Source organism: Abramis brama, assembly GCF_963993115.1.
Source record: "Abramis brama genome assembly, chromosome: 2".
Lineage (NCBI taxonomy): Eukaryota > Metazoa > Chordata > Actinopteri > Cypriniformes > Leuciscidae > Abramis > Abramis brama.
In genome coordinates, this window is record NC_139964.1 from 476,058 (window position 1) to 501,653 (window position 25,596).

General features: G+C 43.2%; 1 protein-coding gene across 1 annotated transcript; it reads right to left on the reverse strand.

Moving 5' to 3' along the window:
- Positions 1-7,410: 7,410 nt before the first annotated feature.
- Positions 7,411-19,388, reverse strand: LOC311077477 (uncharacterized protein). The gene is made up of 7 exons (XM_084106007.1): positions 14,896-19,388; positions 14,604-14,746; positions 13,335-13,820; positions 13,089-13,256; positions 11,928-12,049; positions 8,548-8,673; positions 7,411-8,128 (listed from the first exon to the last, which is right to left on the reverse strand). The coding sequence occupies exons 2-7, from the start codon at positions 14,700-14,702 to the stop codon at positions 7,681-7,683; spliced, it is 1,449 nt and encodes a 482-aa protein (XP_083962133.1). The 5' UTR covers positions 14,703-14,746; positions 14,896-19,388; the 3' UTR covers positions 7,411-7,680.
- Between the last annotated feature and the right edge of the window lie 6,208 nt (positions 19,389-25,596).

Below are 25,596 nucleotides of genomic sequence, written 5' to 3' on the forward strand. Positions count from 1 at the left end.
CTTTTGAAATTGAGTCCTCCCTGAGTTTCTTTAGTCTCTACGTGACAGAACGAACCAGCCATTTCGAGGACTCAGCAAAAAGAAGTATGTTTAGATCCAGCAGTACGGGTTTCCGAATCTGTTCCCCTACCACCAATGAAGAGAGGAGGGGACGACTCAGTAATCTAACATCATTACGCCAACAGGGACAGTCGGTGGGTGGACTAGCTAAATTTTTTTGGACTCTATCAAGAGGTATGGGATACAATGAGGCATCATTAAAAGAAATTTTTAATTCCTGTCTTGATGACCCATTGCCGGGGTGGGAAATGAAGGGTCTGGAAATCCTGGACTTTTGGGGTTTTTCCAGATACCTTGAGCATCGGAGTCAGTGGGATACAGCAGTCACGTCTGCGTCTCCTGAGAAGATTACCAACACACCTGAGCTGGTGAGTGGAACTTCCCCTAAGGCGGTGGGCTCGGTGCTACCGCCTTGCCATCGTAGGCGGAGAAGGAGGAAGGTCACGTCTGCCCAGCCAGAGACTGTTCACGTCACGTCTGCCCAGCCAGAGACTGTTCACGTCACGTCTGCCCAGCCAGAGACTGTTCCTGAGCCTATGTCTTCGGACAAGATGGTCGTCGCTGCCGCCAAGCCTGTTCAAGTCACATCTGCCGAGCCTGGGTCTTCGGACAAGATGGCCGCCGCCGAGCCTGTTCACGTCACGCCTGCCGAGCCTGTGTCCCCTGACAAGATGGCCGCCGTCGAGCCTGTGTCTGAGCCGGTGGTGTCTGTTCCTGAGCCTGAGCCCTCAGTGACCGCGACACTGGCCATTATGGCCACAGCCATGTGGTGTGTGTGGGCTACGCACACACTGGAGCCGGTGATGTCTGTTCCTGAGCCGGTGGTGTCTGTTCCTGGGCCGGTGGTGTCTGTTCCTGAGCCGGTGATGTCTGTTCCTGTTCCTGAGCCGGAGCCAGTGTCTGTTCCTGAGCCGGAGCCAGTGTCTGTTCCTGTTCCGGAGCCAGTGTCTGTTCCTGAGCCGGTGATGTCTGTTCCTGTTCCTGAGCCGGAGCCAGTGTCTGTTCCTGAGCCGGAGCCAGTGTCTGTTCCTGAGCCGGAGCCAGTGTCTGTTCCTGAGCCGGAGCCAGTGTCTGTTCCTGAGCCGGAGCCAGTGTCTGTGTCTGTTCCAGTTCCTGAGCCGGAGCCTGTGTCTGTGTCTGTTCCAGTGCCCGAGCCGGTGGTGCCAGTTCCAGTGCCCGAGCCGGTGGTGCCAGTTCCAGTGCCCGAGCCGGTGGTGCCAGTTCCAGTGCCCGAGCCGGTGGTGCCAGTTCCAGTGCCCGAGCCGTTGGTGCCAGTTCCAGTGCCGGTGGTGCCAGTTCCAGTGCCCGAGCCGTTGGTGCCAGTTCCAGTGCCCGAGCCGGTGGTTCCAGTGCCCGAGCCGGTGGTGCCAGGTCCAGTGCCCGAGCCGGTGGTGTCAGTTCCAGTGCCCGTGCCAGTTCCAGTGCCCGAGCCGGTGGTGCCAGTTCCAGTGCCAATTCCATTGCCTGAGTTGGTGGTGCCAGTTCCAGGGCCAGTTCCAGTGCCCGAGCCGTTGGTGCCAGTTCCAGTGCCCGAGCCGGTGGTGCCAGTTCCAGTGCCCGAGCCAGTGGTTCCAGTGCCCGAGCCGGTGGTGCCAGTTCTAGTGCCAGTTCCAGTGCCTGAGCCGTTGGTGCCAGTTCCAGTTCCTGAACCCTGGCCGCCCGAGGGAAAGTCTCCGCCCTGACCGCCCGAGGGAAAGTCTCCGCCCTGGCCGCCCGAGGGAAAGTCTCCGCCCTGGCCGCCCGAGGGAAAGTCTCCGCCCTGGCCGCCCGAGGGAAAGTCTCCGCCCTGGCCGCCCGAGGGAAAGTCTCCGCCCTGGCCGCCCGAGGGAAAGTCTCCGCCCTGGCCGCCCGAGGGAAAGTCTCCGCCCTGGCCGCCCGAGGGAAAGTCTCCGCCCTGGCCGCCCGAGGGAAAGTCTCCGCCCTGGCCGCCCGATGGACGGTCTGTTCCTCCCTGGCCGCCCGATGGACGGTCCGTTCCTCCCTGGCCGCCCGATGGACGGTCCGTTCCTCCCTGGCCGCCCGATGGACGGTCCGTCCCTCCCTGGCCGCCCGATGGACGGTCCGTCCCTCCCGTCCCGCCCTGGTCCGTCCCGCCCTGGTCCGTCCCTCCCGTCCTAGTGGAGCGTCTGGTAGCCGCTCCTTAAGGAGGGGGTTATGTCACATGCCTGTCCTGTCTTGTCATGCACATGGGTGTTTTATTGTTTTGAGCCATGTGCTCGTGTCTGTCGTTTAGCCCCTCCCATCTTGTTATCCAGTTATTGGTTAATTTGCCCCTCCTGTTGTGTTTGTTACCCTCCTTTGTTTGTTCCCCTATTTAGCCTCCTTGTGTTTGTAGTCTTGTGCTGGTTTGTTGTCTTGTAATGTTCTCCTGTTCTCCCGTGACCCGTTTGGTATGTTCCTTTTTGAAGTTGTTGTTTTGTATTTAGTTATGTTTTCCCCTTTGTGGGTTTTGTTTTGTGTTTTGTTTTCTCTTTTGTAAATAAACATTATTTTCCTTTTGCAATTGAGTCCTCCCTGAGTTTCTACGTGACAAAAATGGTCTTTCATAGAATATCATAGAATGACATATCACATCATATCACATCAGAATGGACAAACCCGCCACTCTGTGGAATTCTTCTTTAACCCCCTGAGGTCGGCTATCGCGCCGGCGCGATAGGCTCGTTTTTTTCCGTATGAGTGCAAAAAAATAATAAAATAAAAATATTAATTTTTATCTTATATGCTTGTGTTATACATCAATCTATCCTGTTTAGTGTGTATTATTTTTGTGTACACTCACAATAAAAACAAAGTGTTGTGCTTTTCACCAAATAAAGAAAAATAAACACGAAGCGAGTTCTGCCTTCTCTCTGTCCGTTTAGTCCATTCTGAAACGCGTCCAAAAATGAACCATAACTCAGTGAATACTCAGTCAAACAGGCATTCAGACATACAGGCATGAAGCTTGAATTCTCTTCTTTTAAACGAAGTAATTTTTATAAAAAACAAATATTCACAGTTTATGTAATATGTATGCAAAGAGAGAGATGTCAGTCGTTCTCATCTCAGCTAATTAAGTTTTAATGTGCTCCGCCCACGGAGAGCACGCGCTATTCAAACGCAAATGTGAGCCGATCCAAACAAACCTGTAAAACGCCCATCAGCTGGATAACACACACCGCGTGTTCACTTTCAGACTTATGTACTTTACGATGCTGTGAGGAATAATACTGTCTTGATAATAATCCTGCAAAAATTTACCTCAGAAGTTCTGGAAGTATCATTTCGAGGAGCAAACGGATCCCGCTGAGGAATTAGGTCAGTTCTGTTTGCTTTGTTCTAATCGGAATGAATGAACGCAAAGATGCGTGCTGTTGTGGAGCTACTACAGCTGGCAAAAATACTGTTTAAATATGAATCGCGTTACTATGAATGAATGAACGCAAAGATGCGTGCTGTTGTGGAGCTACTACAGCTGGCAAAAATACTGTTTAAATATGAATCGCGTTACTATGAATGAATGAACGCAAAGATGCGTGCTGTTGTGGAGTTACTACAGCTGGCAAAAATACTGTTTTAATATGAATCGCGAATACAAAGAAAGATTACACTGGAAATATTGTTACAATTATAAATGTTGTTGTAATTGTATAACCTTAAAAAAAAAATGATATATATATATATAAGGATAGATGTAAACAAAATCTTAAAAGGTCATTATAAGCCTTATCTTTAAATAATTTTATTATGCTTTATTAGTGACACATTTGGGAAGAGAATATATTCCAAATCTGAAAATACAGTATGAGAACAATTAACTGCACAATTACTAGAAATGTTTACCTTGGATATTGTACAATTTGCAAGCAAAATTTGTGGAAAAAACAACAAACCAGTTATATATTGTCCTTGCATTCTTGTGGCTCATTCACACACCTGAATGAAAGGCTCATTACCTATGCAGCCTCATTATGCGGCCCCATTGACTCCATAGGTGTGAATCACGCCCACCCGCATATGGCCTTTCCAAACAAAAAGTGTTTTACAAGATTTAAATCAATGTATTGTGTTATGGGAATGATTAGGCAGGACGATTTTCACATAATTTTGAAGAAAAAATACTAGGCAACGACATCCATTAGTCAAAAGTCTTATTTACATATATTTAGAATGTGTTTTATGGCCTTATTTCAGAAACTTTAGTTTTTTGTTTTTTAAAAAACCATGCATAAACATTATTCTATCAAAAATACAAACATGTACATGCAAGTTGTTCACATATTATGGTAGCCCTGTTTGTGCTAAATAGAGTGAATTTACACCTTTGCCATTAATATGTTTATAAGCAACTGAAAAAAGCACAAATGTCAGGGCATGTCAGAACATCTCAAGGACCCCAAAAACCCCTCAGACTCCAGAGGGTTAATGACCCTCAGTGGTTTATGGCCAGGGAACTGAACAAAAGTGTGAAGGAACCGTTTGAGTGCAATGCATACTGTACAAACAGCCCTACACACAGTTGCCTTTCCCACATGCTCTGCATCGCCTATTGTATACAAAAAACTCACCGTCGCAAAAAAGTTAAATAAATGGAGTTAAATATTTAACATGAGAGTTGTAAACATTCAAAATTTTGGCTAAGTCGACCTAATCTGCCAGACTTGCCGACTGCAGTGTAATAGCAATTTTAAATCTCAGTGAAAAACACAGCATCAGAGGTGTGACGGCGCTGATCCACTTGTCCGTGCGACACTTGTCGCGCCGCGCTCCACTATATTCCTATGGGTGACGTCAAGCGACTTTGTCGCGCCCGCAAAGCATTACGGGAAGGCGGCGATTCATTTGAAAAAATGCTGCGCGTCAAAAAGCTGGCCGATGCCCATCTTTATGCAAATGAATTCCGTTAGACGTGACGCGTCTATCCAATAGAAGTAGAGCATATGGAGACGGAGGGAAGTCTCTCACAGGTTCTCTGTTCTGATACACTACATTTCCCACTCGGTCAATACCACGGCCATAGCGGTAAACGCCCATCAACGTACCAATGTGGGGAGGCGTCACGACACCACACGACAGTCGTGTCGGACAAGTGGATCAGCGCCGTAAGAAACATTCAAGAGGCAAAACTGTAATAAAGAGAAAAGGTTTATTTAATTGAGGATTCTTTTCACAAAAGCCGCAGCCACCCAGCTTTGAAATAGAATACCTATAGACTCCATAAAGCACAAACATTTTATACTGTTTCTTGGCAAAAAACTCCTCCTTCCCCGGTTCCTTGTAAATTTCCAGAAAGATACCCTCTATCTTGAGCTGGTTTGGACTGGTTTCTACCCTCTGGTGCAGGTCACACTGTTCTCTGTCCCTGAGACACCCAAAGGCCTTAATTTATGACCTAAATTGCCTTCTACTTCCCTTAAGAGAGGGCCTGGTGCTTCGTTTATTAGTTAAATAACCCTGTATTCTTCTAACCAAACTCTTCCTCGTGCTCAGGTATTTCACTATCTTCCTGCCCATCTGTTTTATTGGCCTGCTCTTTCCTGTCCCCTCCTCAGCTGCTGGAAAACCTCACAGAAACATATGATTAAAAATGGAATTAACAGTTTGAAAATAAATGAATATAAGAAATGCTGAATTTTTCCACAACAGCAGCTTTAAACTATTAGCACAAGACAAGTTTTGCCTCAGACCACCTGACAAATGAAGCCACGCGAAGGAGTTAAGATGAAGTTTATAAGAAAGAAAAACGTGTGGCTTTTAACTGTGGTTTCACTAGCTATTTGAGTAAATTAAAACATAATACTTACATTTAAGTGAATCTGCCGTCCACCAGCAAACTCTCGGCCGTCATTTTTTTAATAAAAATGCTGTCGTCACCGACGCGCGATGACTTATGGAGTAGGATAGTCCGTTAATGCTGCGTTCTATTATTTATCCGTGTTGGAGTTCCAACTAGGAAGACAGACGTTGCCTAGCAACACACACCAACACGCCCCCTTTCCTCTGATTTTTCCGCTCGGAAGTTTGGACAACCGTGAGGACACCGAGCAAGAATTCCGATACGGAATCCAAGATGGCTGCGCCCTGTGTGACTTGTTTTCATTGTTTTCGTACCGCTTTGGTTGTTTAAATGATGTTGTTTGAATTTTAATCACTCGTCGTATTACTGCAATACCTTACTGCGTCCGTATCGCTGCCTGTGGGTATGGGAATCGGTCTTGTTGTGAGTGCAATATTGAATGAAACTTTGTTTCAAACGGGTGTTTCTAACGTGGCTATAGCGTTGCTAACAGAAGGTAAACTAGTTACTAGGTGAAGCACATAGTGCTACTTATTTTTGAGCGCCTGGTACTCGGCCAGTGCTACATAGCAACAGCTTTCCGGGTGGCGTCCATGTTTTTCTCCGACTCGGACGCACAAAACATAGCAGAACGCTTGAAGTGTGAAGTGACGTCATATCCGAAGTCCGAGTCGGTTCGTTGACAATAATAGAACGCACCATAAGTGTCCATTTATGTATCCTTCCTTTCACGGGGAAACAAAGGGTGCATTTGGCGTCGCTTTAGCCTTCATCGCGCCGCGGTGACGCAATCGGCCTTCAAATGCGACCTCCGAAGTGTGCAGCCTTTGAATTGGGACATCCTTCGTCGCTCCGCTGTGACGTTTCGACGCGCCGCTGTGACGCAATCGGCCTTCAAATACAGCCTTCGGAGGATGCAGACTTCACATTGGGACACAGCTAATGTTTTGCGTCACAGTCAATACAGCTGGCGCACAGATAACGAGTTCATGTCGTCTCATTTTATTTATGTCTATTTTCCCCTTTTCCAGGTAGGCCTATAGACTATTTATAAATTCATTTCTGTTGTGAGTTAAAACTATACGGTGGTTGTAAAGCTCATTTTTTCTCCTGAACATATATGAAAATGTGAGATTTGATGGTTTAATTATCGTGTGTTTGACATGCTAACCATGAGGAAACTGTGGGCTAAACTGAATGCATCTGATGTCCTTATAGCCTAGGCCTATACCATTTATTATCTGAAATGGTTAGGAGTAAATGTTATTTTTCTGTATTTCATGGTTAATCTGTCTATGGATAAGTGACTGCTGAAATAGTGTTTCATTTTATTTTAGTATTAAAGAAGTTGTAGAAAAGTTGAAACAGGACTCAATGTTAAAAATGCAGCTTTAGTGCTAATACATATAAAAAAAATGTGAAGTTATAAAAAATGTATTTAAATCACAGTTATGATACATTGTTTTACATTGTTGATTTGTCCGCATATTGATGTGAACTAATGTATTGATGAATACATTCAATTCTTTATGTTGTTTTGAAGAAGAAAGAAATGAGTTCACACAGTCAATACAGCTGGCGCACAGATAACAACGAGTTTATTTTGTGTCATCTCATTTTATTTATGTCTATTCTCCCCTTTTCCAGGGGTGCAACACAGGAAGCAGAAGCAAACTGTAAACACACATCTGAGGCATTCTACTGACAGTTTAAAGTGTGGGATATTAAAGAAATAGTGCTAGATTTATTACATTGGTAAATGTATATGCAAACATTTATGATATCAATGATAACACATTAGATATATAAGTAAAAAAGTTACTATATGACTTATACATTGTTTAGCAAACTTTCTGACTCATAGGAGACACCATCTTGTCCCACACCTCCAGTGTTATTATAGCCCCGCCCAAAGGAGACATGGTGGCCCTGATGTCCAGGCATTTACCCTCAAAGGTAATGCCTGACCCATTGGCCTTCTCCCTCACAAAGCCCTGTTGATTTTCTTGATAGTACATTTCTTCATAAAGGCGATAGTCACAGTCCTTTCCTTTTGGGTAGATACCTACTGCAAACCAATTACTATACCGAATGTAGTCATAGGGAACAGAAAACATTATGGCCAGGGTCTCAGTGTTATTTCTGTTTTGCTTGAACAGGTCGTAGGTCAGAACCCCCACGCTGCCCCTGGCACAATCACTGGTCTTCCTGAAAGTGCATACTTCAGTCTTGAGGGGGTGCACTGTAGGCTTAGGTGGGTTGAAGGTTTGACCACTCACCAGATGGACCCTGTGGGATTTATACACATGAACAACACACACACACACACACACACACACATTCTTATTGCTACAGAACATGCACGTTTAAAGGGATAGTTCACCCAAAAAATTAAATACTGCCATCATATACTCACCCTAATGGTGCCCCAAACATGTTGGACTTCATTTGAACACAAATGAAAAAATAAGTATTTAAAAAATAAAATAAAAATTGTCCTTAAAATTAAAGTTTATGGGGTCCAAAACTCAATGTATGGACAAACAAGTTTTCAAAATATCTTCTTTTGTGTTTCACAAAAGAAAAAGTCATGCATGTTTGGAATGACATTAGAAAACTGAACTCTCCCTTTAAATGCATTTCACACTCCTTTCCTTGAATGCCTATGTATGGTTAAACATTAGATTTGCTTCTGGTTGTAGTCTCACTTTGGGTTGATGAGGCAGTAGTTGTTTGTCTGGTTGCTGATCACTATGGTGGCGTATCTCCACACGTTGACAGCAGCAGCAGCAGCAGCAACAGCCATGATGGTGGACGATAGATCTGATTGACGGCTGAAACGGAGAGAAGTAGGGAGGAGAGGGATGGTGTGAGGAAAAGTAAAAAGAAGTGGAAATTCAGTTTTGTTTACACTACAGGGCTGCAGTGAAAAGAACTTTTCTATTGTTTTTCTATGATATAAAGTTTGCGGTCATAAGTTAATTGTCCTCTATTTGAACTACTGTGCTGAATTAATGTGTTGAATTCAATAATTTATTCTTGAAAAACACCCTGTTCTTGTGTGTATGTGCAAGCACTACATAAAATGTTGAAGCATTAGGTTAAAGTTCACATAGCTCTACTCAAGTTCACTTCTGCCCCTCTTTCATTACTATTCTCAATATTAAAGGGATAGTTCACTTTGATATTAATTTTTGATATGTTTTAGCTTACCTCGAGTGCATCCAAGATGTAGGTGTCTTTGTTTCCGCAGTAGTTTCAATTTTGATACTTAACGATTTTAACGATATAAATACAGTTCGTTTTCTCACACAAACCGCTCGTTTCGTGTCTTAGGCCATCAATGTGTACTTATGATGGGGAATTGTTTCATTTGGACGATGGGGAATTGTTTAATTTGGACTCTGTGCTTGTGTTTTGAGACAGTGACCACAGACCTGCATTATATGACTGACAGACAAGAACGGTTTGACCTAAAAATATCAAAATTGAAACTACTGCGGAAACAAAGACACCTACATCTTGGATGCACTCGAGGTAAGCTAAAACATATCAAAAATTAATTTCAAAGTGAACTATCCCTTTAACTAGCGAATAAACAGGGTCACAGTGATTACATGCAGAGACCTCTGCCTCAAACACCACTCTGCCTGTAGGAAGCAAAGTGTGTATAATAGTGTCCTTAACTGAACTGTCTTGCCATGTTCTCATTTTAATATGGAAATAAAAGGATATATTAGCATTTAGTTATGATTATTAAGAATATTTTGTCTCCATGAGACTGAAGGCTTACCTCTGTTATAACTTCAACTCTTCATAAAAGGTTGAATAATTATCACAAAGGGAATTGACTATTTTCTAACTAAAACAAAAATAATCCTCAACAGTCCTGACTCTGTCCTTTTCTGCTTTGAGGTATGTAGGCAGTTTAAGGATGAAAAACTTCATTTTTAAGTGAACCATCCCTTAAATGTCATTAAAATTCAGTTTCTGCACTTTTTTTCTTGCATAAATTAAAATGTACGCATATTCTTACAATAAAAGTACAAAATAATCTGTCAATAACAAAACAAAAATTTAAATATGAATGTCAAATGACTTTGGGTTCTCATGGTGCCAAGCACAATTCCAGCATAAGGCACATTTGAAGCAGATACTTTATATTATGTAAGGGATAATGTATAGTGAGCCGGTTGTTATAGTGAATAACAACCCCGACAGGCTGAACGGGATCCCGACGCGAAGCGGATCTTGAATCAGCCTGAAGGGGTTGTTATTCACTATAACAACCGGCTCACTATACATTATCCCGCTTATTACATGGCTACCTACAAAATAAATAAATAATTTGACACAAATTATTTATTCAAAAAGGAGTTTATTGATTTAAAAACGATTGTATTGCTTCCGCTAAAGAAAATAGTCCGTTCCGCGTCCATAGCAACGCTCTGTTTTTCATGGCAACGGTCTGTTATACTTCGCAGCGGTCTGTTATAAAGAAATAACACACCGCATTCTACATTGGAATTCAGCCAAGCCATGTAATAAGTATAGTTATTTCACTCCCGAGCCTCTCTCCTTTTTATATACAGTCTATGCGACGGCACTGCAGCTAACGACATGGAGTCTGATAACACCAAAAAGCGTTTGAATTATGGAGAGACCTCCGCTTTGTTTTAGGTAGCCTATAAAAACAGACCCGGAGTTGGCTTTTTTTCTGATAAATTACAAGTTTTCAGATATGCTGAAATAAATAATAGTAAACTGTAATGAAATAGCAAGGTAAAATACAACATACATGAGACATGAAATGAATACAAAAGACTGTTCCATGATAACAAAAAGTAGGTGCTTTAGAATGTAACTTTTATTTTATGTACTAACCCTAGATCTACTGTCTAACGTCACTCATCCCACTACGATCATATTGTTTATAATACACATTTCCAGACACGTTCAGTAGGCCTACAGTAATATTACTTCCTACTGTCTTATTGTTACACTGAAATTGTTCAGTCTAGTTGACTAACCGTTTTCGTTATCATTCATTGACCTATGTTGACATTGCTAATTGTGAAAGATACACAAATAGTTAGTAAAATAATGCTAGATAACACCACATGTCGGCAAAATACAGTCAATGTAACGTTATCATGGTACGAGCATGGAGCATTAGTTCTACGTCAAGCTGATAAAAGTAGCCTATTATGGTAATGTTGCAGTGGGAGTTTACATGAGTTTCCAGCATGTTGTGTGATGCTTTCTCCGTTGTGTTGAAAGTCTCAGTGTGGCCGCCGGTGAGTTCGCGCTCTTGAGTTTGAGCACGCGCACGAGCGCTGTTGTTGCAATCTGAAACATCACCGCTAGAGGCCGCTGGATCCTACATACAGCACCTTTCATATTCAACAATATGTCTGATCTGACTGTATGAGAACTGAACTGAGTGATGACATCACCGTTTACTCCAGAGCGGCTGTATAGGTGAATTAACTCATTTAATAACTAATGATTTTTACAAGCTGCACAATGACATAATTGACAATGCATAATTCTCCTGTTACCACTGTAAAGCTGCTTTGAACAATCTGTATTGTAAATGCTTAAAAGGGAATTACTTTAAAAAGACAAAAGAGTCAAGAGCCCAACTAAAGCACATACTGACCTCCACAATAGTGACTTCCTTTTTTGACAAATAAAACATCAACATCTAAACTAGGGCTTACACACATTAATCACATTAAGAGGTGTGTTTAGAGCATGTTGCGCTGTGAGAGGCGAATCACGACTGCTGATTACTGGAGATGGGAAACTCGCTCCACCGACCACAGAGGGTTAACAAATATATAAATAAATCACACAGTAAATCAATACAGACACCAGTTCTGTATTTTCTGTCTTACATTAATTAATGTCTAACATTTCAATTTAAGTTTTAAAGTTAATTTTCAAAAAAAAAGAAGAAAAAAAAAGTCATTTTCCTTTTGTTTACAGATTTGAGGAGAAATACTAAAATAAGTCATCTCTCTGTGTGCATTCAACGTGTTTTTGACTCCCATAGTTAAATTACCCACTACACGTTTATACTCACCTGGGGTCAGAGGTCACTGCATCATCACTGGGGTCAGAGGTCACTGCATCATCACTGGGGTCAGAGGTCACTGCTTCATCACTGGGGTCAGAGGTCACTGCATCATCACTGGGGTCAGAGGTCTGTGAGGGACCAGAGGGATCAGAGGTTGTACAGGGTTAGAGAAAAGCTTATTTAGTTTCATATTTATGTTTAAATAATATGCTGGGCTGCATTTCCCGAAAACCTTCTTTACGGTATCATTCTTAAGTTATAACTCAGGCTATAACTCAGGCTTTACCTTAACGTTAATAAGTGTTTCCCGAAACGTCCTTAGTTAAGAATACCTTCTGTAAGTCATTTGTTCCATCTGCCTGCCTCTATGGGAATTTAACATAGGGGTGTCCAGACTTATTTTAAGGAAGAACATTTATTTATTTACGATACATTATTCATTCACAAAGAAAATTGGTGTCCTTAAAGGTTGTATTTTTTTTATATATTTTTTTATTTTTAAGCACTGTATATATATAGCTGCAAGCAGCGATGGAGGGCCCAAGCCGGTGACACTGCCACCCGGTGCCTCTAGTGTAACTAAAGGTACCAGGCACTGGGGTGGCGGTGTCACCGGCTTGGGCCCGCAATCAAATTTTTCAGGTTTGGCCTATAAAGCAAATATGCTATAATGCAGCTATAATTGTTTGTGTGTTTGTATAGATGTCAGTGTGGTTTGTATGTGTGTAATGAACATTTTTTGTGTGTGTGTGCTTGTAATATTTTGGAGTTTTGCTGCGTCTAATGGGGAAATCTGGTACTACCTGTATGCCTTAATCTTACAGAAAGCTCATTTTTTGAGATATCAACCTCAAATTTGTAACAACTTCTTTAGATTTAAGATTTTCTGGCAGTTTTAGAGTTCAACATGTTTCATAAAATATATGTCTATAACTTTTTTCGGTTTCACTTTTTAAACTTTTACGTCAACACTAATCTGCCAAGGGTCTTTAAAATGAGACCCAATTTAAGTCTGTGCTCTCAAGCTTAACATTTTTATGACAGTCTTTTGACACGGACATTTTTGTCCACTATGGACCTGTGTAATTTTTTTAAATGGATGCACAGGGTTAAAGGGTCTGTTGCCCAGCGAGATCATGTGACCTGGCGGCAGTCGTGTGCGCTCACCACCTCCACGTTTTCCTGCATCTGCTCTCGCTCTTCAGTTTGAGAGATGATGGTGCGTCGCAGGTTCTCCATCTCATCCGGCTCACTCTGAGCTCGCTCCATCTTCTCCGACAGAAGCGCGTCTCTCTCGCCGCACACACACTCCAGCTCTGAGCTCAGCTGCAGAGACTGACACAGGATAAAACAGTGTTAAACACTCCGTCCGGTGGTTGGTGGGAGTGTGTGTGTGGTGTAAAGTGCGCGCACCTTCTGCGTGGCCTCCTCTAGTGCCGCCAGCAGTGTGTGTTTCTCCGCCTGGATGTTCTGGAGTCGTTCTGAGGTCTCTGTGAGCTGTCGGGTCAGCTCTGCTTCCTTCAGCTGAGCCTCCGCCCGATCGCTCTCCACCCGATCGCTCTCCACCTTCAGCTGAGCCTCCGCCCGATCGCTCTCCACCCGATCGCTCTCCACCCGATCGCTCTCCACCCGATCGCTCTCCACCTTCAGCTGAGCCTCCACCCGATCGCTCTCCACCTTCAGCTGAGCCTCCACCCGATCGCTCTCCACCTTCAGCTGAGCCTCCACCCGATCGCTCTCCACCTTCAGCTGAGCCTCCACCCGATCGCTCTCCACCTCCAGCAGCCGATCCGCAGACTCAGACGTCTGATCCTCTTCTGCCCTCACACTGGACTGAGCGGCTCTCAGAGCGTCTCGCTCCGCTCTCACAGAACTCAGCTCTTCTGACAGAACACACACCTGGGAATGAACCATAATGGAGGGGACTCACATTAAACACACCTCGTAACCAGGGGTGTAACAAGACCCTCATATCACGAGACTGAACTCACAATATTATTGCGATACTCCAAGACACATGATAAAAGGTTAACTTTTTTTTTTTTTTTTACTGTTGATTAAAATGCTAAATTTGATATGTCATTGTGTGTGTAAATGAATGTTATTGGACTTGAAGCACAGAACAACAGAGACACCAGAACAACAACATTATCTGATCTTGCTGAAACTTCAGCAGTGTGTTCGTTGTAAGAGGCTGATCACATGGATGTGACTATTGTGAGTCAAAGTTATAGCGCCACCAACTGGCAGCAGGAAGTTTGTCACTTTCAAAATGCTTTGAAATCACTCTCTTATTTTTACCCAATTTGGTTCAAACTTTATGTGTATAATGTAGACACACGGCAGATGTAGACCTGTGAAAGGATTATTGATATCTTAGATACTGTTGCCGTGGTAACGCATCGAACTTTACAATTCTTTTCGGATGCTTTTGAGACTCTTAAGATGCTTGAAATTGGATGAAACTCGACAGACACATCACACTTATTAGCCAGTAGACAAGTGCAAAGTTTCAGAAACAGGCGTGGTGAGGGGCTCAGTAGCGCCACCTTTTGACAAAAGTGTGTGTGTGTGTGGGGGGGGGGTAGTTTTATATACACCAACAAAACTTGGTATGTATATTGTTCTCATCAACAGAAGGATGGACAAAACCAGTCAAATGTCACCAGTCATGATGCGCACCACAGTAGAGGAGGAGTCTGAGTCTCTGTCCTTCTCCCACTGGCGCTCCGATGATGAGCTCTCGCTATCCAGTGACGTGTCCTCGCTGACGTCCATCATCACCACATCAGCATCAGTCTGCTCCGTCTCGGGCACGTTCTCTCCTGCGGGAAACACAACATCAGAAACACACATTAGGCTAGCGTATGTGTTTCAACGGGGACTTTAAATTGATATTTGAGTAAGAATAACAGGAAGGGATATTTTGTAATGACGTCAGATATATAACACTAAATATAATATATATATATACGTGTACGGCTGTAACGGGCCCCCGAGAGTGGTGTACGGCTCACTGCTGCGCCTCAGCTCCAGCCTCTGGATGGTGTCCCTCAAGCTCTTGCTGATCTCCTTCTCCTTCTCATACTTCCTCTTCCACTGCTCCGCCGTCAGCTCCAGGTTAATGGAGGCCGCGTTCTTGATGGTCTTAGCACTGCACACACACACACACACACACACACACACACACACACACACACACACACACACACACACTTCTTCTTCTTCTTCGGTTGTCCATCGAAATCCGATGATGACGTCCACGCCTTTAACGGTGAGATCTTTGATGGCTGAACAGTCCTATCCTGGACCCACAAGCTCTATTGCAGGTGGGGCATATGTATGTGATGGTGGTGGTGGTCACAGTGGCAGCTATGGCTGCATTTCTCCTGGCTCGCTTCTGCTGTCTTCTGGTTGTCCTCTCCATCTCTAGTGTACGAACCCCATCTCCACATAGCTGTCGCCAGATGGTGCGGTCAGCAGCAACATCCTCCAGATCCTCAGGTCTGATCTTACACTTTCTCAAGGCGTTCTTCATCTGATCTTTATAGCGCTTCTTCGGACCCCCAGCTGAGCGTCGACCATGATGTAACTGGCCATATAGCACTCTGCGGGGAAGCCGACATGGGGGCATCCTTATCACATGCCCCAACCACTGCAGTTGGCGCTGGGTAATAATGGCCTCAATACTTCTGCAGTTCGTCTTTTTAAGTATTTCAGTGTGAGGCACATGATCGCGCCAGGTAATTCCCAGAATGCGCTGAAGGCAGCTTATGTGGAAGTGCTCTAAAGACTTGATGTGACGAGAGTAGGTTACCCATGCTTCACAGCTATAGAGGAGGGTGGTGACACAGACCGCTTGGTACACGGCGACCTTTGTGGAGGGATGAAGGTTCTTATTATGAAAGACTCTACATCGAAGTCTCCCAAAGGCAGCTGATGCCTGTTTAATGCGGCTCTTGATTTCATTATCGATGCCGCTATCCTCAGAGAGAAAACTCCCCAGATATTTGAAAGATGGCACTACTGACAGCTGTTCATCTCCAACAGTGAAGGCAGTAGATGTGGGTGGGACATTGGAAGTCCATTGGCAGACCACTTCTGTCTTGGTGGTGTTGACAGTCAGCCCCATCCTGCTGTACGCCCTCACCACCACATCAAGCACAGTTTGAAGATCCTCCGGAGTATGGGCTACAAAAGCACAGTCGTCTGCATACTGTAGCTCCAGGACCTGCTCTCTACTGATTTTTGTTGTTGCATTTAGCCTCCTAATGTTAAAGAGGTTGCCATCTAATCTGAAGTCCACTGCCACACCACTGCTGTTTTCAATCTCATTGTGGAGAAGCTTGGTGACACACAGGAGGAAGATGTTAAAGAGCACTGGCGCTAACACACACCCCTGCCTCACCCCTGTGCGTACAGGGAAGGGCTCGGACTCTTGTCCGCCTATGGTCACCCGAGCAGTCATCCCATCATGGAATTGGCGGAGGATGTTAACAAATTTTTCTGGACATCCAAACCTGAGGAGGACAGCCCATAGGAGCTCCCTTTGCACAGTGTCAAATGCTTTCGAGAGATCGATAAAGGCCATAAACATGTCCTGATGTTGCTCCCGGCACTTTTCCTGAAGCTGCCGGGCTGTGAAGATCATATCGATCGTGCTCCTGTTCTTTCTAAACCCGCACTGTGATTCTGGCAGCATTGACTCAGTGATGTTGTTAATAAGTCTCTGATGCAGCACTTTGGCCATAACCTTACCACCAACAGAAAGGAGTGATATGCCCCTGCTATTGCCGCATACAGCCTTGTCACCCTTGTTCTTATAGATGACTACAATGTTTGCATCTCTCCATTGCTGTGGGATGTTCTCATCAGTCCAGGCCTGGGTGATGTACTGGTAGAGGGTGCGCATACATATGTACCCTCCTTCCTTCAGTAACTCAGCAGGGATGTTATCAGCGCCAGGGGACTTGTTGTTCTTAAGGGAACGGACAGATGATAGAACCTCCTGGAACGTTGGTGGTAGACTGAGATTGTGGATGGGAGGAAGTTCAGGCAGTTCGTCCAGGATGGTGGGGTCTGCATCAGAGTCCTGATTAAGCAGGGTGTCAAAATGGTCAGCCCACCTCAATAGGATACTATTCTGGTCCTTCAGAAGTGTTTGACCATCAGCTGTTTTCAGGGGAGTGACACAGCGATTTGTTGGACCGTAGATGGTTTTGACAGCATTATAAAAATTATGCATGTCATTTTTATCTGCAAAGGATTGGATTTCATGTGCCTTTTCAGTCCACCACTCATTCTGTATGGCCCGTATATCCTTTTGCACTTTCCTCCGAGCTGCCTGCCAATGCTGTCTAGTTTCAATGGATGAAGGGTTGTCTAAAGTTTCCCGGTGTGCTTTCCGCATATCCTTAAGCAGGTTGTGGATGATGTCTGAGTTATCGTCAAACCAGTCCTGGTGGTTCTTGCTCTTATAGCCGATGGATTTGGCTGCTGCATCATAGAGCACAGAGCTAATATAGTTCCACTGTTGTTCCATTGTGTTTTCTGAGCTCAGACAATTTTCTGACTCCCCAAACTTCTCAGCTAGGAGACGTCGAAACTCACTTCTTGCTTCTATGTTTCCAAAGCGGTTACAATTTAGCCTCTTTTTTTTGGACTTTTCCCGCCGCAAAGGGGAACGTACTTCCATATTGAGCTTGGCCACAATCATACGATGGTCAGTCCAGCACTCTGCACCTCTCATGGCACGAGTGATGAAAACATCCTTGATGTCATTACTCCTCACCATGATGAAGTCAATCATGTGCCAATGTTTAGAGCGAGGGTGCATCCACGAGGTCTTATATTTTGCCTTCTGCTGGAAGATGGTGTTGGTTATGGTAAGGTTATGCTCAGAGCAAAGAGTAAGTAACCTCATACCATTTGCATTCTCCCTGCCAATGCCATGCCTACCTAGTACTCCATTCCATACCCTGTAGTTCTGTCCCACCCTAGCATTAAAATCCCCGAGCAAGAGGATCTTATCACTCTTAGGGATCCGGCGAAGAGTTTCATCCAGTGCTTGATAAAAGCTTTCCTTGGCTTCATTTTCAGATGGCAAAGTTGGTGCATAGGCACTGAGAAGTGTTGCATAACGCTTTTTTGACAGGGGGATACGGAGGGTCATTAGCCTTTCACTAATGCCTACAGGTGTTTCTGTGATACTTGGTAGAAGCGTGTTTTTGATGGCCAGTCCTACTCCATAAAGATGTTTCCCACCTGGGGGGAAACCTTTCCAGAAGAAGGTATAGCCCATCCCTTCCTCTGTTAGAGATCCTTCATCCAGAAGCCTAGTCTCACTCAGGGCAGCAATGTCGATGTTGTAGCGGCTCAGCTCAGCAGAGATCAGGGCTGTTCTCCTGTGAGGTCTGTCAGAGATGCCATGCGAGTCCAGGAGAGTCCTTACATTCCATGTTGCCAGTTTTAAATGGTATTGTTTCTTATTTTTCTTATTTCGACCGCAGTAGTGGAATAACCCGATAGGCGCGGTAACCTATCCAGGTAAATGGTTGAATGGGCAATTTTTAGGCCACCTTTTCTAGGCCCTTCCCCAATGGGGGTGAGCAGTGCGGTCCCTAAATAGGGCTGCTCAGTCGCACAGGGGTCTGCCGAAACACCTGCCACTCAGTCCCAGTTGATAGCGACCAAATACCCTGTGCCGCTGCCGTGCAGGGCTCTGACTAAGGGCTCCCAGTCTATTCAAACCTGCCCCCGTCGTCAGATTCCCCATCGCCGTCAGACTTTAACCATATATAAGGTCCAGGTATTGTCACCGTGGTCAGAGGTGGAAACCTGCGCAAGGAAGGTTTTAAAGTGCCAAAGGAGGTGCGCCATCCCCAGTAGCACTATCTTCACCATGATGAGGTTAATCCCGATGGCAAGGGTGATCCCAGGACAACCGGTTCCCCATCTTGGCTGCAGGAGGCTGTCGGGTACTTCATCTGTTAAGGCCCGCCTATTGCGCACCTCCAGCGCATTGCTTTTCTGTCAGGGTATGCTCCCTTAGCCTTATCTCAGCAGACTAACCACAAGGCAGTGGGGCTATTTTCCCATAGCTGGGACAGTGGTTGACGGGCGCCAGGGCATGTCCACACAGTGGTGGGCCTGCACACCGCGTCTCTGGGGCCCACTGCTGCTCCGAGATCCCCTGTAGTTTAGCCTGGGATCGTATGATACCCAGTTTCCGTGTGTGGCCCCGAGGCGGCACTACAGGAGTCTTGGTGGTGGAGAGGCTCTGTACTGGCAGAAGGAGGCTTACGCACTCGGCTCCTCTTTTCACCCTCTATCAAGAAGGCTAGCCAGCGGCAACAGCTGTAAGCAGAGTAACAAGCAGAGAGCACAGCATGTACTAACTACCAGCACCACTACACTACTGCACTAGACGCTTCACACACACCCTGTGTGGTACACACACACACACACACACACACACGGGTCTCAGTCTCAGAAATCAGAACTGCATTGCACTTCCTCTTCTTCTCCGCCACAATGTTCTGCATTTAATTCAAGCTAAAACCTGCCATTGATTTACACTGACAGTGTTCAACACTCACGATGTGACCAGAAACAATAAACGCTTTCGCACGGCGGCTCGAGGGTCAGTGGATATTTAGCCTCGACTGGGTCAGTTTTTATTTAAAGGAAATCATTTAATTAAATGATTTCAAGTGATCTAAGGGAATCAAGTAAAACAAATGTCTTCTTGTAGCTGTGATGCAATCAATTTAAACTATTTACAAAAAATATTTAAAATATACACACATTATCTCTAAATCTAATATGTCGAAAATGCAAAGCGCTCCTTGTCTAGTCACATTCAGTTATGGTTTACATGGATCATGTAAATGATAGTATTTTTCAATTAAAAATGTCAAAATTTGATAAATAGAAAAACCTGAGTACGTTGCATAATTTTTGCAGATTATTACTGTCGGTCATTGAACACTTCAGTCGTAAAACAGTTGTCAAATAATAAATGTTTAGCTACTTCTTACCACACACTTTTTCAATGTTAAAACTAAAACGTTACTAGTAATTGGCACTCGTCTTTTGTGAACGGCAAGCCCTGCTTTCTTTGATCTGATTGGCCATCACAAGTTTGCAAAGATCATGATAAAATGTGTTAATAAAAGAGAAGAGCTTGTGTTTTAAACCATATATTCTGCTTTCTATGAGATATTCACTTATTATGCCTGTGCGTGACAGAGAAATAAAAGAGTGTATTAGTGCTGTGTAAATGCACTGTGTGTGTGTGGCCATTGGTCCTCTTAGCAGCAGGAAAAATAAAGCTTTTATTCAAACCGTGAGCTGATCCAGTGTCAGTCATGTGACGGGCTCTCTCGAGTCAGCTCACGACACTGCAGTGAACCTCTCATCAGCATCTACAGTTCATTGGCTATAATGACAGAATCGTGAAAGTGTAGAATTTGCACAAAACACATCTTCAGCGCAAGAGACTGATTTAAACGCCTCTGATTGGCTGTTGCGTTCAACAGACATGTTTGTGATTGGCTACCATGCTCAACGCTGCAAAGTTCATTGTCAGCAGTAACCTTTGATGCAAAGGGGGAAATGTAAATATAATGCTGCAATATGCACTGTTCACGATTAGGAAATCGCAGCAACTGTAATTGTATAATCAGTTATTTTACAGTTATCACCTCTATGAGAAAGAAAAGGTAAAAGATCATTCGGGCTCTAGTGCCTTTAGCCCAACCCTGAATATGACTAAAATATAATAATAATAATAATTGAACTCTATATATACAGTATATAGTTCATCTAACAGCCTACTACTGAAATTGAAAAAATGAATCAAATATAAAAATAAAGCACTGCATAGTCACTGTATGATTTAAATACACATTGATTATTTTTAAGCTACTGCAGTTATTCAAGAGCAGAGAGTGATTTTCTCTTTGTCTTTAGTTGTTTGATGAACATTAATGACAGACAGCAGCTACTGTGTCGTTTAAGAGCTAATGCACAGATACACTATACTGATCATGCAGACTGCATTATACGACAGTCACGTTACACGCTTCGACTGATTTGGATGTTGAGTTTGGGATTTTAAGGGAGAATGAAAGCGCACTGCAGTCAAGCAGAGTAAAACAGTGCAGCACAATAATGGTTTTATCGGTAACACTTTACAATACGGGTGCACTAATCTGCATTAATTCATGCTTAACTAATGCACAGATAATCATGTGTTAATGTATGACTCATGAAGAACTAAACCATTAATTAATGATTACTGCATCAGCAACTAATAAAGATTCTAAATGATTAACAGATTAAGTAATATGAATTGTTATTAATTAAATGTGTCATAATGCATTAATTCCTTAATAACTTATTTTATTAACTAAAAGTGTAAATTAATGCGTTAATTACCACAGTTGGTCAAAGCAATTTACTTCAACTTCCAGCTGTCTGCTTTAATTAATCATGAACTAATGATTTGCAAATGTGTCATTATGTTATGACTTTACTTGTTGAGGCACATGACTATTAACTAATTTGTTAAGTAATATGCAATTTATGGGTTTACATGGCACCAAAATGGCATATTACTTAATAGTCATGTGCCACAACAAGTAAAGTCATAACATAATACACACGGGTCGTCAGCGTCAACGCTTGACGGAAGGCGTGGCTGAAGTTTGGCACTGACGCCATGGTCATAGCAGCGTCAGCCAATGAAATTAGACAGGAACTCAACAACAAGCTTCATTGTCATTCAATGGTCATAAAGGACCGGGTGATTGCCCACCGCAATAATTAGTTTCTCCTCCATTTTAAAATTTATCCTTAGTTTGCTGCTCTTGAACAGGATGAACGTGATTGGCTGCCGCCTGGCTACTGTATTTGCATAGAGCGATCTGATTGGCTGACGCTTCCGTCGGCGGCGCTTCACTGGCGTTGCTCGCGGCAGAAGTTGAAAAATTCTCAACTTCTGCCGCGAGCAACGCCAGTGAAGCGCCGCCGACGGATCCACAATTCTTTTCGGCAACGCTTGACGTCACCCATTCAAAGTCAATGGGAAGCGTTGACGCTGACGCCCCGTGTGAACGTACCGTTACCGTCCGCCACCACGCACGGTAATAGAGCTTGTGTTTCTTCTTTTTGCCGCTTTCGCATTGCGAGAACTCTCTCTGAACTGCACGCGCGGCACACACACGTCCAGCTACAATAATCAAATTTGAAATAGCAACCTAGAATATTTGTCACAAGCATTGATTAAAACAATGATGACAATAATCACATGAAAAAAAAAAAAAAAAAACGACCTAAATTCTGGACCTTTGGCAGTGAGAGGGGGGGTTCGTTCGAACCACCCGAACCCCCCCTGCCTACGGGCTTGTGTTGTAGTACAACCTTTTAAAAACACTGTTAAAATACCAAACTGGTACGTTTTCTTTAAGTAGTCAACTAGATCACGCTTGTCTACAAAAACGAAACTAACCCAGCCAGCAACAGACGTCGTTTGGACGTTGTTGTTGTTGTTGTTGTTGTTGTTTTTTTGTGCTAAATCAAGTTGGCCCGTCAATAAATGAGTCATATACGTTCGCAAACCATAATGATTTGGCATGGCAGAAATCCAGCAAAAAACCCTCCCTGGTGGTTTATATCTCGTTGAAATCACTTGTGCTGTATATTAGTAGGCTACACTTCTAATAACATTCAATCACTACATTTAAATATGCCTATAATGCATCCATAAAAACATTAAACATCACAGTATTATAAACACTGTAGACCCCAATAAACAGCAACACTTAAACAGCATATAAATAACTGCATATTAATATATTCATATGAAGCACTGTTAAATATGAAATACATTTTTAATATTTGAAATGTATATAAAAAATACTTAAAGCTAAATTGTTCCCCATGATAGGCCCTACATCTGTAAATTTGTTCATGCCTTCATGTAGTTTTTGCTATTTTATTTCTACACGTTTACCATTTTATATATATATATATATATATGACTTCAAATATTGTTTTACATTTTCAATGCTTTCATGCTCATTCCATTTACAGTTTGACGATGGCCACATACCTATTGATACTGTGCAGTCACGTGACTACCACTGATACCTGGCGGGCAACAAACGGGTATTTTCAACGTAGAGTCCTGTAGTTCCCTGTCTTTCTAGTAGCTATCAAGTCTGTTAGCGAGCTAGCTGCATATGAACTAGGATTAACTCCAAGGTAGCTAAATTGTGTAAAGCAGACAAGGTTTTTTAAGATAATCGAGCAGTAGCCTAATAATTCCTCCGTAAATAATCTAGCTCTACTGTTGGGTCATCTCTGGTTCTCATTGAAAACCACAGATATCACAAACCTCAAAACAACCTATCACACACTTTTATTGTTGTTAGCAAAAGACGACAGCTGTTACTGTGCGTTCACACCGCCGCCGGCGAGAGCGTCAAAGTGCCCGGAAGTCATTAATTTTCAATGAATTTTGCCGCTCTCGCCGGCAGCGGTGTGAACGGCCCTGTCCCAAATGGCACACTCCGGACTTGTGTTCCTCAGAGTCCACACTTTGGTGACGTCATGTAGTGCAGACCTATAGGGCCCTCGGCGTGAGTCCACGAGGGCGCATTGAGAGGTATTTTTGGGACAGACTCGATCGGCACGCCGGAAATAACGGCCTGGTTGTTGATGGACAGGAGAAATCACATTTTTGCGCTCCGACGTCTTATCTCCATCATGTCCACTACACAGCCTAACTTTACAGTTCTATACTATGATATTGTGCATATCACCTGGGCATTAAACAATAGATATATCATGCTTATTTAAATGATGTATACAGTTGTACTTAATAATAGGCTACATAATGTTCCATTTGAACTAAGATTACAATTTTAAAACATAATTTAAACATAATTTTTTTCAATTTACAGGTTTCAATATTCATACTATGTTTAGGCCTACATATGACTCAGTAAAGCCCTGACATTCAGTTCTATTTATTTAATGAATCATAATGCGATCGTATTATTAAACGCGCTATTATTATGTTTGAGACATCAGCCACTGCTCGGTGACCATAATGTTTGTATAAACTGTAGGTAACAACTGCTAAAATGTACATTTAGGTCATAAAACCGTAATTTTTTCTTCTCAGCCTTATGTCAACAATTATCCGTGAGTGAAATCTCCTCCCATCCGTTGTCTGATTGGCCTTTCGCAAGGATTCCTGGGTAGTTAAAGTGCCTGGAGCCTGCTTCTATGCGGGCGTCGTGGAAGACCGCTTCAAGGGTACAAAGGGGGCGCTGCTGAGCACACTTCAGAGCGGTAAAATCATGAATGGGACGGCCTACAGACTCGTAGACTCAGCGAGCACGTGCAATTCAAGTCCACGAGACCGAAGTCCGCATGAAGTGCGCCATTTGGGACAGGGCCGTTACAGCCATTGTATTCAAACAAATGTTGAAATTACCTTTGATGGTAATATTATGCACATACTGTGAAGGTTGCTTATCTCATCTGCGGTTAGTGCATCCAATTGCACAACAACTATCTGGCATGTCGTTTACACCTCAAAACACCAACTTTTGTATACTAGTAAAACTGGCAACCCTTGATTAGTTTACTGGGTTTCGTTGCTGGAGAACGACGTTCTTGCCCGTCAGCCAGTATTTGTGACGTCACGTGCAAAGTATCAATATCCACTTAATAATGAATCAAGTTTCAGGCTATTTTTTCTGATTGTCAAATAATCCACTCCATCAATTATAAATGTATGTAAATGCTGCGTGACTTCTACGTGTTTTAATGGGCGCGCTCGCTGAACATTCAAGCCGCATTTGAACTGGAGCGGAGGGCGTTACCATGGAAACGGGGCAAGCAGTAACTCCGTCTCTCACTGTTGTTTTCACTACTTTCAGGTAAGTTTAGTCCCTAAAATTACACAACTAGTACATAGAAATGTTTCTGACACTTCCTTTCATATAAATGACTCGCTTCCGTTGAATATTTACTTTATGGAATTGGTTTAGTGTTTTCGAAAAAGTCCGTTAGCAAGTTAGGTTAAGCTGTTAGACTTGAGCTGTAAGTTTGGGCTTTTAATCGCATTTTATGTGTAGATGAGAGATTTTGACTTTTTTATTTATTTTTTTATTTATCTATTACTGAAATGAAATCTTGCACGTATATGTAAAGGGAAAACTCCAGTGTATACTTCACATTTTGGACAACCATTGTTTTTTACATTAACATTACATTTTGGTTATTGTTTTCTTTCTCACTTTAGATGCTGGAGAAAAAAAAAACAGGAAACTGCTGTCTTGGCTCAACAATCCTTGTGAGCCATACTGATCTAAATCAGTAACTGAATATAGGAACTGTGATGTTGTTTTAATTAAATGTACTTTTTATGTGATTAATTCCGTTTTATGGGAAAAAATAGAGATTTTGAGAAAAAAAAAAGTTTATTAAATAACATTTGAAAAACCTGTATAAACGGAACACCAAAGAACAATATTAACTAGGCCTATGCAAATTATTAACAATATATACCTAAGTAAAATAAATAAATAGCCACAGCTCTAACACTTCTTCAGCTAGCTCGCATCACATGGAAAGGTAGTCACATGACACGTAACGT

Coding starts and splice junctions, on each gene's coding strand:
- LOC311077477 (XM_084106007.1), bottom strand. CDS start 14,702: ATGATGGACGTCAGCGAGGACACGTCACTGGATAGCGAGAGCTCATCA. Junction 12,050..13,088: donor TGCAGGAAAACGTGGAGGTG/GTGAGCGCACAC, acceptor GGTCCCTCACAG/ACCTCTGACCCCAGTGATGA. Junction 8,674..11,927: donor GCAGTGACCTCTGACCCCAG/GTGAGTATAAAC, acceptor TCTCCGTTTCAG/CCGTCAATCAGATCTATCGT.